Here is a 20881-nt window from a genome sequence, read left to right as displayed (position 1 = left end):
CACTAACTATTTGATTGCTTCAATTTTCACTACAACGATATATTGCATTCATTTTAAGCTGAGTTAGTGATATTATTATTAATTATTTAATTTTTAAACATATAAAATTATAATTTTGAGACATTTTCAATATATTTATTTATGTATGCATTTTATAATTTTCACATTTACATATGTTATATATATATTTATTTTCCTACAAGTGTTAACTTATCCTTATTTTATTATCACGAGTATATGTTGTTCAAAACAATTTTATTAAATGACATTGAATTTTTTTTAGTACTGTACACGGTGGAATAATTTATAAAATTGTTTATATAAATTTTAAATTATAAATTAGTGGCATATCTAATATATTTATACACATACAAATCAGGTTAGGAAATCTTTGCGCATAAAAACAGCTATAACAAATAATTAAATATAATATTATAAAGCTAAACTATAAATTTGTAAGAAAAATATATTTTTTGTAGTGATTTAAATACAAAAAAAAACAGTTTTTTAATTAAAAATTCAATGTCAAACACAAAACTTGGCTTAAAATAAGTTTGAAAAGTATCAATTTTGGCAAAAAAATTACAAAATATTTTATATCCCCTAATCTATATATCTAATAGTTACTCTTAATCAACGTTTTTCTGTTGATTGATATGGCAAAAATAGCGTAGTCCGTAAAGTCTAGACTAATTACCCAGAAGTCACCGGTTCGGGTCCCGACAGCAAAGTCAAATTTTTATTTATTAAAATGTATTGGTATTAAAAACTGAACCCAGCTGCAAAGTGGTATCTATTGATTGTAATTTATAATACACGTATATTTGAAAAATAAATAAAGAGAATCTGATGGTTTATACTAAATTGTAAATCTTCATTACGTCTGGTTGACTTATCCAGTTGGTATTAATTTACTGCGTTGTAACGCATTGGGCTTACGCCTTCAAGTTACAAAGACTTTTAACCTTTTTTAAGGTTTTGAGGCCGAATGGGTATGACGTTGCAGTCGGACTAGATTATAATAGTTTTTTTTTATGTACAATTTAACACAGTATCGTAGCAGAAGCGAGAGTGTTGGTAGAGTAGCTGGAATTGTCGTCGTGATTCTCTCTGGATCATCTGATGATATTGATCTGTCTGTATTTGCCCGTGTCATGATGTGATTAACTGTTAGAACTTATATATTGACCGTTTGAGAGAGCTCTGGCGAGTCGCAGATTAGGATCGCTTCTTAAACACTCTTGAAATGTGTTCGCGCGTTGTAAAAAGCACGGTTAAGATAGCTACTTCGGCGATTTCTAAGAACAATGGTACGCAGTGTCAAACCAATTGTCTAGTGCGTCTTATCATAAAAATGGTGATGTTTTAGTGTCAGTGCAATATTTCCTAATGTTGACGCTTGTTTTTTTGTGGTACCGAGATCTCTTTTAGTCTATATTTGCTATGTGATGTAGGAGATTTTTCTTTCTGTTGTTCAAGAGGTCGTTATGGTGACCTTTAAATGGCGACTAATGGCGCAGGTGGTTGAAACCCCTCATAATTTTAAGTACTTTTAAGGTTATTTTAATTTTGAATTATTTTTTTTTCAAAAAAGGCTATTTTACAAAGATTTTTTTGATATATTTTTATCAAAACCTGTTAAATTACTTGAATAAAATAACAATTAGGGCAAAGTATATTATGCATTTATTTTAAATTGCTTTATTAAAATGTAAAATAATTAGGGGTCAATGGCAAAGCAAAATGCATAATATTTTTTATGGAAAGCGCCGCTTCCGTTGCTTTTACTGAAGTACCGCTACTATGCAAATAAATACAATTTAAAATAAAAGGAAAGAATAGCTTATGAACTAGTCTATTGCACAGGTCACGATTGGCGCACGCTACCGTTGCGTCGAGTGCTCGAAAAACAAATTGGAACATGAGAAGCGTCTGGCGATCTGATTTACTCCCCCTGCAAAAACTTTTTCCATTAAAATCCGACCATAAATATGTATGAAGTGCGTGTTACAGATGTAATTCCTATTTTGATTCGCTCGCTTGATTTTCGCTATAAATTGTGGGTCATCGCAGAAGTGTCGACACTTTCTTTCGTCGCTGTAGTGTTCATTTTAAAAGTGCAATAGAATTAATTATGACTGAATTAATGGTAACGCTGATTATTCAACAAGTAAAAAACGTCGACCAGACGATACTTTAAAGGTGAATCGGAACGCCGACCCAGATTCTGTTGGTCGAATGTAAATAAAAATGGCATAAACGACGGGCAATGAACCACGTCGACGCTTTTCATGCTTCGTGATTTTCAAACACTGTGCTACCTACAGTATAGTACAATAATATAACTAACGTAGAATTCTACTCAGACAACAGAACAAATCAGATAAGGTCGCATGAAGTTTTATTGCCGATTAGTCAAAAGTAAAATGAGCTGAGAAAAGGTGATGAAATTTTAATGTGTGTTCTTGAAATAATTTTAGTGAAGGTATATTGTATTATAGGCAAATTTCGTGTTTAAATCATGCTTATTTATTTATGCTAATTTAATATAATTTGTTGCAACGGCGACGACGAGTGGCGGTACACCAGAGCGTTAATCTATCATTAGTAAAGTATAAACGTGCTCAAGATGCAGTGTTATATATTATGCATGTTTATTTTATTAAGTACAAAGTTATTCATGATCAAAATTATTGTTAAATTAGTAATAATTTTAAATTAAGTAAAAATTGTTCAATGCTATAAACGCGTGATGCTTACGAGTCTCGTAGAATCCAATTGTCTCCAAAGATAGTTTAACTCTGGATTTCGAGCTTTGTAGCTAGACAGGTTTGACATGAAGTGGAAAACAGCTGCTTCCTCAGTCTTTTAAGCGTCGTTTTGATTTTTTCTCATTGCAGCTCTGTTTGGTGCGTCTGAAGGTTTCTGAAATCGAAAGGGTAAATGTAAGTCTCATGAGTATGCTTATATACTTTTTTTAAATAGGATACGTGCTAGGCAGGTACGTTATTTATCGGGGCAGATGGGGACTTGTGCTTCCCCCTGAATTTGACCAGAAAAATGCATATTATTTAATGAAATACTATACATTTTATTGAAATCAAAATTAAAAAAAAAACTTTTGCACCCCCCCAAATTTTTTTTAAATGCTGTCCTGCTTCTAAACTATTACTTCTCGGGTTATCTTTCAAAGAAAATCTAAAGAAAGCAATCTCGACTCTATTCTAAAAATATTTTTTTAAATATGTCATTTCAGTAAAATCATGTTCTTATACATTTTCACCAGTGAAAATATCATTTATCTGGCAGGTGCTAGTAAAACTATATGATTTCAACTTTTCCATGCGTAGTAATGTATATATTTACATACTTATCCACATTTTTTACATGATGTTCATAAGAGTCAGAACGTCCTCACTAGCCAACTCGTCCATCACTGCCGCCATCCAGCTCCATAAAATACTGTCATTGTACATTATTAATCTATCTATTATCAGGAAATGAACCAGAACAAAAATACGCTTTAGAGAAGCAGCAAGACTGATTTCACAAACTTTCAAAATAAAATAAACTAGTATCGTATCCGTTTTTATATTAGAAAAAATTTCATACCGTAGTTTTTTTTGTATATTAATATTCATTTAAATGTTTAGTTTAAAAATAATATAACGTAAATATCTTATGGGAGAACTTTACATTCACATGTTTTTGTTTTATGTTATACGATAAGCCGACAAAAGAAAGGATACATGTGACAAAACAAGGATATTATGTATTGATATAGATGAAATACAATGCTCACAACTTATATGCATATATCTATGTATGATGAAATTTGATAAAGTTTAGATAAAAAGGGGCATGGCTATATTTATTATACATTCTTCTTTATTTTATTATTATATATCAATTTCTTGTTTACAATGAGAGGCAAACCCAAACAAAGAAAATGCTAGAGATTAACCTGGAGATTTTGCGTTTGGTTTTAAAAAATGGCATTCAGAAGATAGCATCATCTTTTTTATGGCGAATCACAGTTCTTTAATTAACGAATGAATAAAAAAGAGAAATTGAATTAAACACAGGTGTCGTACGTGTCTCGTACGCTTTGTCGAATTTTATTAGCCCAAATTTAAATAGCGAATGCGGAAATTGGAATGTTGGTATGCAGAAATAACCATATCGAAATGTGCTATACTGCCGTTTCATCAATTGTAATTGATTGCTTTTACCAATTAATGTCTTCATATTTTATTATAATCAATGACATGTATTGTATGCTACTATATAATTGACTTCTTTATGTTACGAGGCAAATATCGACTAGCTATTACCATACAAATAGTATTGTACACTTTGAAAAATTGACAGCATATAAAAGTTGTCTATTTTTATTAATAATGGTTAAAAATATTTCACAATTTATTTAAATTAAAAATGTGCTTATAAGTAATTAAATAAATATATCATTTTTACGATAATAAAACCATTAATTTGGTAAATATAAATATTTTATATTGATAGAGCAATATATAAATAAAATAACATAAAATCTGTTTTTATAAAATACAACAATGTTATTCTAAAGCGTCACAATTGATGCTGGTAAAACTTTAAAGCAATTTTCATAAATGAACATTTCACTTTTTATACTAAAAAATACAGTAGTAAAAACATTTAATATTTACCAATCTTGTAAATGTAATTAATTTTATTTTTAAATTAATAACGATTAATTTTATTGATATAAAAATCACTAATGATACAGTAAAACCTCGATTTACTAAGATAACTTAATCCGAAAACAAATTTCTCCATAAAAAATAATGGAAATTAACATAAGTTGATTCGTTCCAAAATCCTAAAATATTTTTATAAAAATGATTTTTACAAGAAAGTTGTATATTTTTTTATTTAAATATGTTTGAAAATACTTTAAATTTAATAAATAATAATATCGGAATCACTAATGCCTATTACTATTAGCCCAAAGTTTTTTTTCGTGTAACTTTAACTGGAAAACTTGCTTTTAAGGATTTGGACAAAATATGATATTTCATTGACATAATAATGTGAAGAATAGTTTACTTATACTGCTACAACCTTACTCAAATTTTGCACTATTTTCGACATTTTATAGATTACTCTCATCTCATTTAAAGTAAGGGTTTTTCAGCCTATTTCACCTCCTCCTCAGACGATATCTCTATAGCCTCGTGCTATTGCATGCAATACAGATCTATTAGTTTCTCGCTGGCCATGTTCCTCCACCAAATCTTAAATATCGTCTTCGTTTTTCTCTCATGTTATTCCCTAAAAACACAATTTCATCTTTAATTGCCAGTTCTCGTTCATGAGCAAAAATAATTAAACCACAGTTTTATTTAAGCAGAATTAGAAATTCTCTTGGTAAACCCACCTTATGTTTAATCAATGATCGTGGAAATAATTTTTCCGAAAGCCTCTGCAAAAAATTATTGTTTCTTCGGTCACTTCAAAGCATCACTGAAATAGTAATTTGGCGTAATGCTTTTTGAAGTTTGAAATAACTTGCTGATCAATGGGGTGATGTTGGAAGGAAGAAACTTGTCTTGAATGAACTCGATTTACTCTAGTAAGTCGTCCACAAGGTTTGCAGGATAAGCAGGAGCATTTGAGTGGCAAATTAATTTCCAAAAGGTATGTTTTAACTGCAATATCATTGACTTAGTCGGGAAAAAGTGACAGAATACATACTGCTCGTTTATCAAGTCAAAATTTATTTTAAAAAAATGTGAAACACTCGTAATCCGAGATTCTACTGTACAATTAAAACCTGTGAGTAATTTAGATACAAATCTAGTTATCTGATCATTATGGCAAAATAAGTGTGCGCTTATTGTATAAAAATCAGTTAATTGAAGATATTTGTTCATATTTATAGTATTAAATTAGCAAATGATTAGTCATGCTAAGATCGTTATTTTTATCAATATTAAATTCTCAATAGAAACCAGAAAATCCATTTATATAATAATATAAACTAATATGTTATTACAGAGACAATAATATTAGTCTTGAAAATATATTTTTATTGCTCTTATTATTCTTAAATAAAAATCATAATAAATTATTGAAATAATACAGATAATTTATTATTGAGGGTTATATTAATAATTGCAATAATTCACACTTGTATGCTAATAAACATTATTTTTTATAAATAGTCGCTAAAAATATGTTACATATTTATCAAAGAACTATGGTTTAAGAATTCAGAGAAAAATTACATAAATTTCCGCTATATGTTTACAGAATATATGGCATGTTGCGTGCGTTTACGCCATAGAATATCTCAGACAGATAATTAACAATTAATTTTAAAAGAGAATCAATTTCTCAGATGCCACTCGCGGCGCAGGTAACAAAAAATTCCCACCGTTATATCGTTACGTTAATTATTTACACAATAGCGGTAGGAAGTAACGAAAATAAAAATAAGTAAGAAAATAAAAACGCATATTCACAACGTCGCACAATGACTTTTCACTTTCTAGAGGAAGAAAATGTTATCTTCTGTATATCGATTATTCAACATTGCATTGTGAAATTTAATGGGGACTTTCAACCATGTGATAAACTAGATAAACCTTGCTGGTTGTATGGTAAATTTAGTTGTAGACCAAACAAGCAGATTGCGTGTTAAAGTTTTTGTTCGCAAAAAACAACTGACGTCATAGTAAACTTTTTGCTTTGTTCCGAAGGAATGAAAAACATAGAAAGGATATTTTTGCGTTTGATTTGTTATTTCAAGAGGGAACTTTTCACAAGTTTTATTTAACGCCTATTAAGCACGAATGTTTATTTTAGAAGATCTTCTTTTAGAACATACATTTTTTGTGCAAAAAAGTCCTTTGAGAGCTGTATTTAAAATCTACTTATTATGTAGATCAAATAGTCGATTATCTGAAATAGCTTCATCTCTATAAAATCGTTACATTATACAATTTTATTACTAGACCGTTCAAAGCGTGCAAAATATATAAAGGACTGTATCACAATACATTTTTATATTCGATTCCATTATTGTAATATGCCTACATAATACAAGCAACGATTCACCTTATCGAGTTTCTTTTTAGTATAATTGTACTTCATATGCAAAAATAACAGCAAATAAAAACCATGTAAACATTCGCTATACTTAATCATAATCACATTCCAACCACACTGATAACGCAAGTATTTTTATGGCTTCGTTTATGGCCATTTAGAATTCACAATGCGTGTGTGCAATAATAGGAACTAGTGAATAAATCTTGAATAAAATATTCATACGAACGGGTAGAGGCTTTAACAAAATGGGATCAATTTAGTGAGTGCTTCCTAGTTCCTAAAACACAGGAGTAGATCCGACATGATAAGACAGACGATGCGATTAGGAAAATTGAACATGACATGAGATATGAACAAAATAATCTGGGGAAAATAAGGTGGTTTCAGAAATATATTTATATCTTTTTTCTGAATACTAATGCTATGAAACTATAATATTAAAACATCCAAAAACAGTGAAATGTTTATAAATGGTAAAATTTAAGTGACGATTTTTTAGGGTTATGTTAACAGTCATTAGCATATCTGCAATTTTTTACAATAATTTTGTACATTTTTCTAAATGCTTTTTAAGAGTCAGTATAGATTTTGTAATCGAAGGATGTTGTCACTGTTTTCGTGAGTAGAACGATGCGGAAGAAAATTATGTTGCTCGTCCACTAATGCCATTCCTTTAAAATCACTTTAACATATTTTTTTCAGGCTCTGTTAATCGATATTAGCGTCTCTACAAATATTAGAAATATTTTTTTATTTCTTGTTTTTTTTAAGTGATAAAATATTTGCACAACAGGGTGAACGACGCGTACGAAAACCGTGTTGCTGGTCCTATTAAAGTCATATTAATAAAATCTTTCGATAAACCAATTAGAGACATTTTTTTAGGTTATATTATAAAAATTTTTACATAATCTGTTATGTTATGTATATTTTTCTAATATAAATGCGGTGATTTAATATGATATAAGCACAAATGGGTGATAATACCAATTAAAAACTATTAAGACACTACTCTAGGAACATCTTGTTCTTGCTACATAATGGTCAATATTAGGGAACTAAAACTATAATATGTCAATTTGGATTTTAGAATCGTGGGACTGTGTTACCGCTTTCAAGAGATATAACAGTTAAGTGACCGTATAACGACGCGAACGAAAACCGTGTTGCTGGTCCACTAAAGTCGTTTCGCAAAAATCATTTGATTAACCGAATAGGAACATTTCTTAGGTTGTATTAATAATCATTAGCGTCTCTGCAATTTCTATTTATATTTTGTATATTTTTCTAAGATAAATGCAGTAAATAAATATTTTCACAAAAAGGGATTATTTATTTAGTTTTTTTTAATAAGTGTTGCCCCAAGTTTATATAATAACTAAATATTTAAAATACGTACTGTTTATAAAGTTTTTTTAATATTAATAATTTTAAGAAATATTTTGAAATAACTTGCGAAAAAATATCCAGACGTTATGTATTATACATACGAGCTGCCAGTAAAAAACGGATGTCCAATACGTATTTACAAAGAACTCTAAAGTTTTAGCATCTATAAGAAAGTATTTTGTAGATAAAGACGAAGCATTTAAAGCATAGTTATTATAATATTTTTATTTTCTACAGTAACAGTTCTGCACACTGGTTTATATTACTCACTGAGAAAGCGTATATAGAAGAAAATTCACATAAAGTTATGATATTTAATTTTTTATCATGAATATTTATGTATTCAAATTTTTAACTACTAGATTACATTTAGATACTTAGATCTGTAGGCAAAGATATCTATCGAGAGACTGATCTCTAAAATGATTCCTTTGTGTCCCATTCCCTTGAAATTGCCACATATTTATTTTTGATTTATTCTCGTGACGCAGTGACTTAGCTATGGGGGGCGGGCCGCCCCGGGCGGCACTTGTTTTGGGCGGCATATTCGCGATGGGATCGTCTAGTGTGGTACTTAACCCTGAATGCACTAAAACATATATAAATCCACGAATATCAAGAGCTTAATAATAACCAATTTGTTATTTTAAGAAATGCTCATTTTATGACCCTGCAAAAAAATATACGGGGGGGGGGGCGGCAATTTTAAGGATCGCACTGGGCGGAACATACCCTAGCAACGCCACTGTCGTGATGTTTACTTTTTCTTTAGTAAAAAGTTATATAAGTAATCGAAGAAATCCTTAATGGATCTCCCGAATACTTATTGTTTAAACAATAATTTTCACAAGCTTTGAGTCATTAGTTTCTTAAAAGTAAGGAAAGTAAACATGTTTGATATATTAACACAGTAGAGATTTGATATAACTTAATGGCATAATGTACTCCATGGTCATAATAATAAATATCCACGCTAGGTTGGTTCTATCGTAACAAGCAAGTCATGAATTATTTCATAGTTCAACAATACAATAACGCTTGTTTATTACACCTGTAATAGATACTCAGCAAACGAGTGGAAACGAAATACTGCCATAACACTCGCTTTTGAACAATTATCGCTTTTGATGATAATCTCAGGTGTAATTTTAGAGTTTCAAACAGCAATTACGATACCTATTTCGAACCAGGTCAAAAGTTGTAGACAGATCTTCGCGCAGGGCCAATAATGACTAGTTAACCGCTTGCGTTTATTTCTAGGGCACCGTGCAATCCTGCGAGTGGTACGCCTCGGCAGTCCAACCCCAGCCCCCTAAAGGGGTGGAAACGCTGAATTTTGCACTTGTGATTTCGCTAAAAGCGCCCTGGCACGACATAGCATCCGTCTTGGCCACCCTCTACTTTTTAGGTTCGCTTCCGTGCCACAGGTCTGAGGGTTGATCATCAGCTATCCAAAGTTTTCCCTCAAGGTTGCTGCTAACTACCCAACGCAACGGTGGCAATCAATCTCTTGATAATTGCATCGCTAAAATGAAAGTTTTCGCTTGCGGCGTGGCTGTTTTCCCATGCGATTCATGTGTGTATAATGGGTAATTTTTCGTGGAGGAGTTTTCCAATTCGCAAGAGTTTTGATTGTGCACTCTTGGATAAATGGACAAGGAAATGGAATAGTGCTCTTTTGTTGAGGTCAAGTGGATTCATTTTATGTGCATTGTCTCGTGTCTAAGAGGTCAGTCATTGCATAGTTTTCAATGTCTCGATTAGTGAGTTTTTTTAATAAATAATGTGGAGGTCAAGGTTGACACTATGACACAATGCCTCGGGACCTGTAAACATACATAAACACACAATGTAACCATCAAGGCCAGCAATAAAAATAAATTAATAATTTTTTTTATGTTTGCTTGTTAATTTTGGAGGAAAAATAATTACTTAAAAATAACACATCGAAATAAAGCTTTGTAAAATATTTTACGATGATATCAACGACGTATATGTGTTATTCATTATATAATAGATAAGAGAGTGAGGCTTTTACTTTCAATATGTTCACTGTAAGCGTAAATATTTTTTAAACAATCAAATGTAAAATGTATTATGTCTATTTACCTCCATTGTTTTGCTTGGCCCAACTGATAAAAAATTCAATATTATATAATATATTTTAAAGAAAGTATTATATATTGTATGTGCTATTCATATGCATCATAAAGAAAGTATTGTTAATTAGAGCATTTTTTGATTTATAATATTTTATTATAATATTAAGATATTAAATCATAATAAAGCACATGACACGATATTCACAACTCGCAGAATTCAAAGTAGCGCCGTGTCTCATATGGACAAATACTATGAAACTGCGATGGATGCTCCATGAATAATACGACTGTATGATTCTGTAGTAATAGCGACTTTATTTATTTAATTATTTAGTATTTATAGTTGAAACATATTGACATGAATAATACGATACATATAATTCGAAATTCTTTATTTTTTTTCATAAAGAAGTTGTCTAAAAACATCGATAAGTTTTAAAGAAATGACAGAAATTAAGATTACTATAATTCTGTAAATTGTACAATATTAATATTACATGGCAAAGCGAGTTGAAACATAAATGTATGATTCTTCAAATGCATTTATTTGCGAATCAATATTTTTATATAAAATGATAAACGATACATTTTACTGTTACCTATAAAACTATAATTTGTATAATATTATCATATGTTTATAATGAAAGTCTCCAAACGAAACGAAAATCATATTGAAAAGCTGAAAAACGACACGCAAAGGTGCCATTAAAATTCAAGTTATAATGAATAGTTTTAAATAAACAATTTTTATGTACACTTTTACTAAATCTGTGATGAACAATAAAAAAAGCAAAAAACTAATAATAAATTTATCTAGTATTTTTATCAAAAGATTTAAAAAGAGTTGAGTTTTAGGTAAAACATCAACATTTAGAGTCAAAAAACGTCTACAAACAACTAGATATTAGTTTAAAAGGAATTAATGTAATTAAATAATAATCGCTTTATTATAAATATATATATATCAATTTTAATTTATTAATTAAATTATCAAAAATAATTTTAAAGCGAAATATCTACAATGTAAATTTATTATTAATATCCAAAATATATTGCGCTGCTCGGCTTCATGCATATCTGCATTCTCTTAAAAAATTACAAATTTATTAAGAATTTATTTTATTTTTGTGTGTATTTATATGATATGTATATGTGAATGGTTGATAAAGTCTTTATTTGACCAACGGGTTTCGTCCACGTCGTTCCACGGTCACTAAACTCGTATGTCTCTTAAAAGCGGTAACAAAGTCTCTCGATGCTAAATTTCAAGTTGACGTAGATATAGACTAGTTATAGTTACATGTGCTCAATTTAAACCATTGTGTATTAAGAGCAAGATGTTCCTAGAGTATTGACGTTAATACTTTTTTGTGCAAATATTTTATCACTGAATTTTAAAATAAAATATAAAAGAAAATTATAACAGCATAATGTACGTATAAGTTCGATTTCTCGAACGGTTTTAGTAAATCAGCCTTAGTGGACCAGTATCACGGTTTTTGTCAAATTATGCCTCTAGAAAACAGTGAAGTGACAAAGTCCCTCAATTTTAATGTCAACGTAGTCTATACTCACTTTTAAAAAACATTTGACAAAGTTTGCTATAATTTGTTCTGAAGTACCGCAGGGATGTCATTTGGGTCCCCTGCTCTAGCTTATCTTTACCAATGACGCAAATCCAGCAATTGGGAACTCATAATATTTATCAAATATAAGTGTTTCAGAGTATCCGAAAAAATGCAGATTCACTGTCTTTACAATAATGTAGTCGCGTGTCACGATTGCGTCCCTTATTCTATACCGTTGCGTTCTCAAGAGATGCAGTCGTGACTCTCTATGGCACCATAAAGCTCGTAGCCCACTTAATATAATAATACTTACGTTAGACATATTACTTTAAAAATGTTAGGTATCACTGATTTGGAAAATATATATACATATTATTTAATTGTATCTCAACAACTTTATTTTATAGTAACCCTGAAAAGCTAATAACTTGGGACATTTCCAAACACCACACTTCGCAAGTCCATCGTTGCAACCAGCCGTCTATTGCCAACGCTGCGTTTCAATTATTTTTTTGGCATTTCTCCCAGACTTTTGCTTTGCTGGAGATAGTAGATAATTAGTAATCGTAGACGTTTTGCTAGCAACGTTTATGCGACGCGATGATGTTACTCTAAACATTTTGTGAAAAATATCACATCTCTATTTTATTATACTTATATGTATTACATATATGTTTGTATTTAAATATGTGTATCATTCTTTACACTGCAAATTAGGAATACATACATAAAATTAATATAAATATAATAATGGTTTTATGTATTATCTGTTACATTTGGACTTGGTATTAAAATATTTGCCTGTAACAAAATTATATCTTTATAAATTAATCTTCACTTTGTATCGTAAGGAAGCCCCACATTTTTAGTGACACGAATCGCTTAAAATAAATAATGAGCGACTATTAAAAGCTAATTTGAATCCATCACTCAAGAAACCCACCTGATGTAAGTTGGAGATTTTCATCTCTCTAGATCTATAACCATCTGGGTCGAATTAAAATTGTATTAAATAAAAAAAATATATAATTAATAACTTTTGCTTTACTATGCAGCAAGATTTTAACATTTATTTTAAATAAACAGGGTTGAATATATCTATAGCATTTTCAATATTCGATTCTTTGATGATATACATATGTATGATTGTGTGTGACTTTTTAATATGATAAAGCAAAACGTAAAATTTCCAATATATTAATATTTATCGCTTAAAGCAAATAAATACTATAATATATAAGAAATATTAAAAATAGAATCATTAAGAAAATTTCCAATAGATACAAAAAAATACCTTATAGCAACGTTTTCTCATTCCTTTAAACCTGTTTTTTCCGCTTTTTTTGTAAACTTGCTGAAGATCATCCATTTTCAACATCCAGCAATAGTCCGCGATCATGTTTATGTATCGCATTTTGATTATCTTTATGTCATGGTGAAATCTTTCACTTTGCTCCTCGCTTACTGCACCCAGTTTTTCATGAAAGTAGTCCAGATGTGCATGAAGGAAATGTACTTTTAAACTTATGTTGCAGCCCAAGATCTAGATTTTTTTAAGCATATCTAATAATTTTTAATTAATTAATTTGACTACATTTGAATATTCGATAAACGAATATTCAAATGTAGTCAAATGTGGTTCTAAAAAATTAATTATGGGAATTTTGACATTGTATATCTACGTAAGGGCAGGTAGTCCTTTCCGAAGCGAGTTGTTAGTGAGTATATTAGGGCTGCCACCATAGCAGGTCCAAAATTACCGATACAAAAGCTCAACGTGTCACCTACGTCAGTTTACAGGTATGTACATGTTAGGAAAGGCGTTATTTGGCAGAATATGGGTATTTTATAAATTGTCAAACATCGCCAAATATGTCAATAAATAATGATTCTAGAACAGAAAGATTTATTTTTAAGTCGAATTGTTACTGAAGATGAAAAGTGGAGCATTTACTTTAGCACGCGACGTAAAAGGTATTTGTTGGATGTAAATAGGGCGTAATTTATTATGAGTTATTGGGTTATAGGCAGACAATTACGATAGACACAAAGAAGGGTAATTTTACACCAAGACAACACTCGCCTTCGTGTATCCAAGAAGACGATAGAAAAAAATTAATTGATTTTATTGGGAACTCCTTTCTCACCCACCGTATTCTTTAGACATTGCTTCAAACGACTATCGTCTATTTAGATCACAGCAACAGTTTTTAGGTGGAAAAAAATATTTTAGAAAAACGAATATAAAAATGACATTAAAGAATTTATGGTTTCCAAAAATACAATATATTTCGAATCAGAAATATAAAATTGATTAACACGTAGAGAATAATTTTAGTAAAAGACGAATAATATATAATTTAGTAAAAGTTTTATAAAATAACATGATATTAAATAAAACTTTAATTTTCCATTTGCATGTCTAAGTAAATTGTTACTTTAAAAACCAGATTATTATTGCTAATGATAAAATGTAAAATTTCTCATTGCGCAATGCAATATCTGAAACATCAAAAATCATTAAAACAAATCCCACCAACGTTTCTTTCAGTATTCTTAGATTATGTTATTATTGAAACATTAAAATAGATTGAACTGAATTAGACGATAATAAAAATATACATATGAGCAAACACCTACAAGAATTATGCACTTTATTAAAATAGTTATTGCCCAGGCGATAAGGATTATGATACGATGTTTTGTGCCCACACAAGATTGGATCCATCCTACAGACAATTTATCATAATTAGAAGCACTGGGTCAGTGATAAGAATAGCGAAATGGCAAACGATTCGAGAACATTATGTTAATAAATACATACATACTCAGTAGCTACAGTTTCCAAATATTCGAATATGGAATAATATTATTATTATATTATAAATTAAGCACAAACAATGTATGTACATGTATATACAAATAATCGTTTAGACATTAATATTACATTTATGTATGTATTTGAATAAGTATTATCTGTAATAGATGTATAAATGAGTTTGTCTCATTTTTATTAAGCTACCCTTAACGTATTTTTAATTTTAAAATTCCTTTTTTTATTTTACGAAAATATCTTAAATTTTTATGTGACACTTATTTTAACCTTAACTTTTTAGTTTAATAAGTTTACGACTCGTTAAATAAAATAAAAACCATTTTGAACATGACTAACAATGAACATAATTTTAAATGAAAATCCAATTAAATTTGTGTTATTTAAATCTGAAAAGATTACCTATCACTTCGTGAAAATAAGCTAATTTTTACAAAAATTCCCGTGCTCTTTCCACTTGGGTTTAGCTTTGAGTCAAATTTTATTTGAAAATATGTTTTGCGGTTGTAAGTGCATTAAAATTTAGTAGGGAATATTGGTTTAGGAACAGTAAGGAAGAACACATACCGTTACCAAAAATAAAACCTCTAAATGAACAATGGAAAAGGGAACAAATACTAAAACTCATTTGTACAGCTATTACAATATGTATAAAAAGAGCTTTCAAGGCGCATGCATTACAAAAATCGATTTGTTTGTGCTCAACAGGTACACGGGACATTGCCCTACTTTAAAATTCCGCTTTGGACGTGGCTATGGGACAAACACGCGAGAAATAATGCAGGACCTCACCACCAGAGGGTTGATAAGGTATGTGATACCATGGTTAATATTATATTAAAATAAAATAAAAATCCAGTTATAATTAGATTTATGTTATCTATGAAGATTTCGCTTTTAGATAAAATGAGATGATATGATGTGCTGATCCATGACTCATCCATTAGTGAGGTTATTTCATTCACATTTACACTGTGATTTTTCTTTTCCATGTCTTAAAAATCTGCAAGAGTTAAATAAGGCACAATAGCTTCGGTAGCAACTACAACCATACCTTATCGGGCTTACGCTTCAGTACAGTGTGCGGGCCAAGTGGTTCGACCACCTACCTGGACTGTCGTGAGTTAATTCGTGCCGTTTTGGAACTCCTTACTGCCCTCATACACTTGATGGAGTTACAGACATGTATCACCATAATGAACTACTCAAAAATACAATCGCATAGTATGTCTTAATGTTGCGTGTCTGATCAACCTCTCTTCCAACTATGTGTAACACAACTGCCAATTTACAGGATAATAAGAAACTAAAATTGGTCATCTCTTTCTTATTAACTAATATTAATGATATAGATAGTCTCATATTGATTAGGTTTATTTACCGTACATATTGTAGATGTAAAGATATTAAAAGTGTCATTTAAAATGATTGACAATATGACAAGTGTTATAACTGTTATCTTTCAGAAGACAACCGACGTATAGAATGGACGATTACGCTCTACACAAACCATACTTACATCAAAAAGATCCGACGTATCCAGACAATCAAGGTACGGATCATCGGAGCAAAAAGTACGTTTTGGGATATACCGGTTACATACCAGGTATGAATTTTCGGTATGGGAAGTCTTACGCAAGAGCAGCAGACGATAGCATGACCGAGTTCAGCATCAAGCAATCAGAGCTACGTAGAAGGAAAGAGATTGAGAAGCGCTACACAAGATCGAGAAGTGCACCAAAGATGGAGCCAATCCAAAGCAGGGACGAAGTGAGAAGGTCACTGAGACAATACGAGCAGAGGAATAACGCCAAAGGTAATTATGATTGGTTCAACGTTTAATTAATTGGAATGATAATGGTTTGATGTGTTTCAGAGAACCAAATATCTCCCGACTTTCCGCCCATTGCCGGTTATACGGGACACATTCCGAGAGTCAAAGGATCTGAGGCATCTTTAAGTCAGCGGTATCATTGTGCAGCGAAGAAAGGGCTGGAGCTTCTGCAAAAAGAAAAGGAGAGTAGAACGTCATTAGAAAAGGCAACGGTGAACGTCAACAGGGTTTTGAGGGACGCCGAAGGGAGATATTCTCACGGTAGAGGATAACACACGGGGAAAAGGATGTTTTTTACACGACATCCTAACAATCGGAAGTAGAATTTGGAACTATTGCACGTTAGAGCAGCTGCAATGCGTAGTTTGGTTGTTGCTTTAAAAATCACCATCTCGTCTAATGCCATTTTGAGGTTCTACGAACGGAAGAGAAATATATTTTAATAAATTGAAACTATTGTACAATATGTAAATATTGTATTAAAATAGTAGTTTGTATAATACATAATTTTAATAGATCACAATTGTCAATTAAAACTAACGACACAAATAAAATGCATATGAAATGTTATAAATTAATAAGTTATAAAGCAGCATCATCAGGATCGATAGCTTGTTAAAAAAGTACAAATGTTATAATCTCTTAATGTTAATTAAATATTAATTGTATATTTTTATAATATATTTTACAGGCTCTGATTTATTGTACATTCAGAAAATAATTGTATAAATTTGGCATATTATAATTATTGCAAATTGTATATTACAGTACAAAATTCGTGTAAAAAGTTAAGGCACTATATTCTCTGTATTTGTACTTAATCGGTTATTTTATTGAACATGTTATTTGACACAACAATAGAATCTAAAAAAATAATTCATTACAATGTCTTGCATTATAAAAAATTAAATGTCATACAAAAATGCTCATCAATATTTTATTAATAAAATATTGCAATCGAAGCTAAAACTCAAAATTATAAAATTCAAGACTAAAATGGCATAAAAGCGACACATTCATCATTGAATTTTGAAAAACTAGTTAGATGTAAGTCAATTATACATGTAAAAAATAAGCTTCTAAATGTAAATTTGATTTACAAGCATAAAATTCAATGTATAGAATATTAATTAAAAAAATAGTCTACAATATAATATAAATAATATGATTAGAAGAGTACAGAGTATTGTCTATGTTTAGAACATTTCTTTCCGACTTAAAGTATTTAACATAAGTATTAGAGTCTATGTATGCATTTATGTTCTTAAATAAAACATGTCAAAGTAAACATAACTCATTTTATTAAACTATAATATATTCTGCAATTTAAATAATTCGATGTTTTTTATATCATTGTTATATAAAAGACTCAAAGGCAAGAACATAGTAATATTTATATAATAATATAGAATAAGCTTCAACAGTTTGTTTCGTAGGTTTGTGCGTGTTTTTATTATCAAAAATAGTGTTTTATAAATCTGTGGAAGGATTAATTTGGACGTGAATTTATTCGCTGAAATATGGAAACTGACATCACAGTACTATTCGTAAGATCATTATGACAACACATACTTCACATTTGTTAGACATAATAGGTGATTTAGAGGTAAGTTCTGAATAGTAAAAAATTTTAAATTGATCAATTTTTGTGTTTTTCCTTAAATTATTATTTGTTATCTCGTAGATGGCAAATTTATAGTAAACGTTAGTGAGCAGTATAATTTTTTTCTATGTAATTTTATATTATTTGCTTGTTGAATTGAAAAAATAGTGAATGATCCAAATTTTATAGATTCAAGATGTAAAGATAGATTTTTTTCACATCGATGTTATATCAGATAAAAAATATATCAATGATGATATTTTAGAAGAAACTAATAAAAAATATGTTCAGAGCAGATTATAAATTCGTTAAGGCATACTACTAATAAGGAAAAAAATAATAAACATACAATATTGAACTTAATCTAATTCATTTTATGAAAATATGAGACTTATTTGACAGGTAAATTATGGCATTTATAGGAAGACAAAGTGTTTTGTATGCTACGCAAAATAATTGTCAAGGAATTAATTTTTACGCAGGACTGTCTTATTAGTTTTAATATATTTTTTAATGTATGTCCAAGGAATACATGAAATTAAGATATACATCTGTAATAAAATCGTCAAGAAGATGCAAATACCCCAATCTCGCTGTTTGGACCACTAAAACAAATATATTAGCTGGGTAGCTTTTACTAATGATAATGATTAACATCAATATTCACTATAGAGGGCCGGTTAACAAACACGGAGCTACACTGCTAACAACGAGGCTGAGCGGCAGAGATGGAATTAGCTCGATTGGCGATGCGACGGAAGTATGCCTTTCACTGAGCATCATATCACTGACCTTCGCATAACTTTACCTTACAATATCTAATTTAACTATTAAATAAAATATCTGTAGCGGCTATAACAAATTTTGAAGTATTATATCTAATTCAAAAATTGAGGAAAACCTTTACTTATTGGTTAATGTATCTTAAATATGTTAGAAGAAATTCTAATGTACAAGACAAGTTGAGAAATTGTTTAAATGCCTTCAATTATCATTAAACATAGTGATACATCAGTAGTTTTCAAGTAATTGCATCTCTTGTTTAATTTTAATTAACATTTTAATCATCATCTTACCTATATATAAAAATACAATGGAATTTATAATTATCTAAATATTTTGATCTGCAATTAAGTGAATTAAAATCTACTTGCCTTTGAATCTTATATTATTAAATCAGTCATCATTTAAAATGACTTTACCATCTATGATTTCCAACATTTTACCCGTTTTTTCGCACACTCCATCGCTCACATTCGGCGGGTTAATTTGAGTTTTATTATAAACCAATTCGTCCATCAACGATTCGAGTTTCTTTGCTTTTCGGTCTTCATTGTGTGCGATTAAAGTACACAAATGTTCAGTGAGTAATTCTTTGCGCTCCTTTTCTTTTTGTAGAAGCAACTTTGCAGCTAGAAATTCCCTTTCTATCTTATGGTAAGATTTTCTAAAACATACAAGGAATAATCAATAAAAATTTTATTTCAAATAATAAAAATATCATAAACACTAACTCAGCTTCCATATAAGATAAGCTGCACTTATCAATCTCTTTCCGCAGAATGGAAACATCATCCGATAACTGAGCGTCGAGTGTTTTCAGTTCGTTTTTAATCTTCTCTAATCTCAACGATTCCTCGACAGTTTGCTTCTCTCTAAAATGAATACACTTTAATACAATTCATACTGATATTTTACATGATATTAACTTACCGATCTTCTAAAGCTTTAGACAACATCTCCTTACGCCTCCTATTCTGCTCCTCTATCAATTTCTGATGAATCTGAAACTCTTCGAACTTGATCTTTTCAATTTTTGTAACAACTTCATTCACAGGGACGCTGTTGTCTTTGACTTCTTCATTTGATATGACATCGCAATTTCCGTTAACTTCAGGAGGCGGAGTAGACGGCTTACTATCCACTTTTGAATCACTGTTTTCTGTAATAATCTTTGGTTTTTGGTTCATATTCACGTCGTTCACCGGACGGTGTAATTTCGCTTTATCGTCAATCTTTTCAACCACACTGTCAACGCTTACAGGAAGCTTTTGACGTTGTGGAGTGACTTTTTTATTAACATTTTTAACCGGAAGTGGATGTTCAACATCTACAAGCACAAAATAAACATTATAATAAATATTACATAATATAAATATGATGTTATATAATACATTTAAAATATATTTGATTGACAGTTTAATAAATATTAACGTAAAGACCGGTAGTATTTATGAAGAATGTTAAGTTTGATTAATATTGTGGATAAATTAACCTTTTTTGTTCTTCATTTTGCTTATGTCTTTTTCTGTAAAGCCTTTGAACGTTCCTGACATCGCATAGTATCATAAATTGATTATTAATCAGAAAAAATCATATCGTTGAAACATCTTGACACGTACACTTGTCAATCATATTTGTTTCTTAAATTTTGGCCATAACAAAACAAAAAGTGAC

At 30.0% G+C, this 20881-nt stretch overlaps 2 protein-coding genes across 3 annotated transcripts in view; one reads left to right on the top strand and one right to left on the bottom strand.

The window, feature by feature from the left end:
• LOC148226063 (ciliary microtubule inner protein 2B) overlaps positions 1 to 19732 on the top strand; it is a 26987-nt gene extending 7255 nt beyond the window's left edge. Inside the window, exons 2-4 of one of the 2 annotated variants that reach the window (XM_088204365.1) lie at positions 15696 to 15797; positions 16457 to 16803; positions 16864 to 19732. In XM_088204365.1, the coding sequence (XP_088060491.1) occupies positions 15696 to 15797; positions 16457 to 16803; positions 16864 to 17093 (679 nt within the window). In that variant the 3' untranslated portion in view covers positions 17094 to 19732. Of the gene's footprint in view, positions 1 to 15695; positions 15798 to 16453; positions 16804 to 16863 lie in introns of both variants that reach the window. The other variant, XM_088204364.1, reaches the window with a different exon arrangement.
• LOC148226062 (uncharacterized) lies at positions 18558 to 20881 on the bottom strand. Its single transcript, XM_088204363.1, has 4 exons — positions 20700 to 20881; positions 20138 to 20534; positions 19939 to 20079; positions 18558 to 19871 (listed from the first exon to the last, which is right to left on the bottom strand). Exons 1-4 carry the CDS (start codon positions 20758 to 20760, stop codon positions 19601 to 19603), a joined length of 870 nt encoding a protein of 289 aa, XP_088060489.1. The 5' UTR covers positions 20761 to 20881; the 3' UTR covers positions 18558 to 19600.

The sequence above is a fragment of the Plectrocnemia conspersa genome, unplaced genomic scaffold, assembly GCF_051122295.1.
Source record: "Plectrocnemia conspersa isolate PC_06_02 unplaced genomic scaffold, ASM5112229v1 ptg000014l, whole genome shotgun sequence".
NCBI lineage: Eukaryota > Metazoa > Arthropoda > Insecta > Trichoptera > Polycentropodidae > Plectrocnemia > Plectrocnemia conspersa.
Note: the sequence above shows the minus strand (reverse complement) of the source record. Positions and strands in the feature narration are given on the sequence as shown.

What these genes read in the sequence shown, in the direction of transcription:
- LOC148226062 (XM_088204363.1), bottom strand. Translation starts at nt 20,760, where the DNA reads ATGTCAGGAACGTTCAAAGGCTTTACAGAAAAAGACATAAGCAAAATG. An exon ending in CAAAATGAAGAACAAAAAAG is followed by an intron (nt 20,535 to 20,699) that starts GTTAATTTATCC and finishes TTGTGCTTGTAG; the next exon opens with ATGTTGAACATCCACTTCCG. An exon ending in TTATCTTATATGGAAGCTGA is followed by an intron (nt 19,872 to 19,938) that starts GTTAGTGTTTAT and finishes TGTATGTTTTAG; the next exon opens with AAAATCTTACCATAAGATAG.